Below are 2620 nucleotides of genomic sequence, written 5' to 3' on the forward strand. Positions count from 1 at the left end.
TTCGCTTGCCCTCCCCTTAGAAACAATGGCTTGACATATTTTTACCCTCCATGATCCCAGGAAAACAAGCCGTTATGGTTAGATGGAAATGTTACAATATTTTCAATAGTATTATTGAACTGAGCTCATGATTAAGTCTTAAGACGCTTTTCACTCTTGGCGAATGCTTTAAATGACATAGTGCTCTCCTAAAATGGTATTGTTGGCCAATATCTATATTTCTTTTTGCATCAGATATGGAATAGGGTCAGGTCTTCTTGCATCATTGTGAAGTGAAACCATCAACCTGGGTCGCGTTTATTACTTGTGTGAAATCCAATAACATCCACTCGCACTTAATGTTTAGAATATAATGGGCTCAAAATTATTCTTTCATCATCCTTGTGCTTTTTCGGTCAAATTTAAGTCGTCAACAAGGGACTAGTGGACAGAGCCATCTCAAAGGCGACGCTGACTTACAGTATGTACGCTCCTAGACGAGTTCGGATCGAGCAACCGTCTCCCGGTGCAGGGTGTGCTGTTTAATGGCTCGGGAATAAATCATATAAAAATAAGTCTGTCTCTCTCGACAGGAATGCAATCGTGGTCGAAGCGTTTTTGCATTTGTGTGGGTGTAGGCGATAACGCCTCCAGTGAGCTGAATGATGTCCACCCCCACGATGTTGTGTGTCCGTCCGATAAAGAGGTTGATAGATCGTAAGACGCTGTCCCACGTTGAGCGCTTCTTTTGACTGATAGTTTTCTCGTCCATGTTTCAGAATCACAGCCACATCGTCCGAAACACAAAGGAATGAAGCATCGGCGTCAAGAATATCGAGTAATAATGCCAGCACAATTTCAATAGCGCCCAGGAAGGAAAGAGAGAGAGAGAAAGTGGGATAGATAGATGGATAGATGGATGGATTGGATGGATGCTCAATACGGAATTTCTCGGAACAACGAGATTAATTAACACGATCGACAAACAAGCAAGACCAATATAGACAATCAGCCGTTGAATCAGATGGGCAGGTAGGCAGGCAACACTCACACTCATACCACATTTAACGAGGAACAACAACAGGTGGCCTCATTAAAAATATCGACATTATTTCCGTCCGCTTGGCTTCTTCAAGATGTCATCATATCGTTCACAGTGGTTGTTGTCACGTTTGGGCCCTTGAGCGAATCATTGATATCACGTCGAAACACCGAAAGATTTTGAGTGAATCTGAAATCATGTAAAATCAAGTTGTTGAAGGCTAGCGATTCGGAATCCCTATATGCAAAGAGCCAATGCTCGCACCTGTCTCTGTTCTTCGTGAGCAGATTTCGTTCAATGCCCTCCATCAGGTTCTTAAACCACGTGGCCATGGCTGTTTGCTTGTCTGAAGGCTGGGCTTGAATGATTTGGTCTCGGAGTTGTTCAAAGTACTCTTCATTTAGCAGGATAAGGCCCAGTAAAGGCCTCGACATGGACCACTGGTTGCGGCAATCCTCGAACATAATGATATTCAAAACGGTCGAAAGCATCTGCTGAAGAAGTTCAGGCCTGACTTTGATCACTTGAACCAGCGCATCATTATCCGGTATCACCTGACCACGACGAATTTTCCCTAATAACAGAACACAATAGAATAACATTTGTGATCAGGATTTTCGTTTGGCTTTTATGCGCAAGTAGAGGATAAGTATGTGCGTACATACGAAAAATGTATATGAAATGCAATTCTCACCTTTCGAAGTGACTTGTTTGAAGAGATAGGTGACGATATGATCAAGAGTGGCGCAGCATCCAGTGCAAACCATCGTGTCTAATTGAAAAGTGTAAAGATGCGCTGGAATAAAATCTACTGGCAAGCCATTAATGTTGAATCGTTACCTATGGCATTGAGACCTTCGGAGATCGAGGACAAGATGTACAGGAACACCTGGGGTTCCATCGTGGCTAGAAAACTCATGTGGTCTGTGGCGAGACATTCCAAAAGGAAGTAGTAAGTCTGTGAAAGCTTGGGATAATCCTGAAAAATATTGACTTGTCTTGATGACTTATTCTTTTGTAGATTTCGATGTACGGTGCTAGGAACATCAGATTTTCTTGGAAAACGTGGTATGCGCCGGACAGTGCTGGGCTCCATTTGTGGTCATATCATTGACCTTTATAAAAGATGTAGCAAAAAGCCTTACCAACAAATCAGATTGCGGGACTGAAAGCAGAAGCTTGACAAATGTTTTCAGAGAGTTATCGAGAGCTTCATCACCATACAGACGAAACACACCAAAGTTCACGTAGTTCCCAGATAAGGATGCCTTGAGCATGGAGAAGCATATGCTGATGCCTTTGAGTTTGCCAGGATATATCTGTTCTTTAGGTACGTTCACATTTAAAATTCGACTTCCTGAAAACAAGCACACAAAATCAGCAACCACAAACAGGCCATGAAAACTTGCATGAAGTACATGAAAGAATGAGAAGCAAGTTATGTTTGTATCTCTCTCTCACCGTATGTGCAAATGATTTTGCTGGCCTCGCGGAAGAGCAAAATGCCATTAGGCGATGACACGTCGAATTGCAGCCTCTGGGATCGATTTTGAACCAGCTCAGCGAATAATTTCAAAACGGGCGTGGTCACGTGTGGAT

General features: G+C 42.9%; 1 protein-coding gene across 1 annotated transcript in view; it reads right to left on the bottom strand.

Moving 5' to 3' along the window:
- Positions 1 to 272: 272 nt before the first annotated feature.
- Positions 273 to 2620, bottom strand: part of LOC131881095 (exportin-7-like) — a 6640-nt gene continuing 4292 nt past the window's right edge. The window contains exons 14-19 of the mRNA XM_059227865.1: positions 2483 to 2560; positions 2167 to 2378; positions 1862 to 2000; positions 1716 to 1793; positions 1286 to 1595; positions 273 to 1210 (exon numbers count right to left, since the gene is read on the bottom strand). Of these exons, the coding sequence (XP_059083848.1) occupies positions 1111 to 1210; positions 1286 to 1595; positions 1716 to 1793; positions 1862 to 2000; positions 2167 to 2378; positions 2483 to 2560 (917 nt within the window). The 3' untranslated portion in view covers positions 273 to 1110. The remainder of the gene's footprint in view (positions 1211 to 1285; positions 1596 to 1715; positions 1794 to 1861; positions 2001 to 2166; positions 2379 to 2482; positions 2561 to 2620) is intronic.

This window comes from Tigriopus californicus, chromosome 5, assembly GCF_007210705.1.
Source record: "Tigriopus californicus strain San Diego chromosome 5, Tcal_SD_v2.1, whole genome shotgun sequence".
Taxonomy (NCBI): domain Eukaryota; kingdom Metazoa; phylum Arthropoda; class Copepoda; order Harpacticoida; family Harpacticidae; genus Tigriopus; species Tigriopus californicus.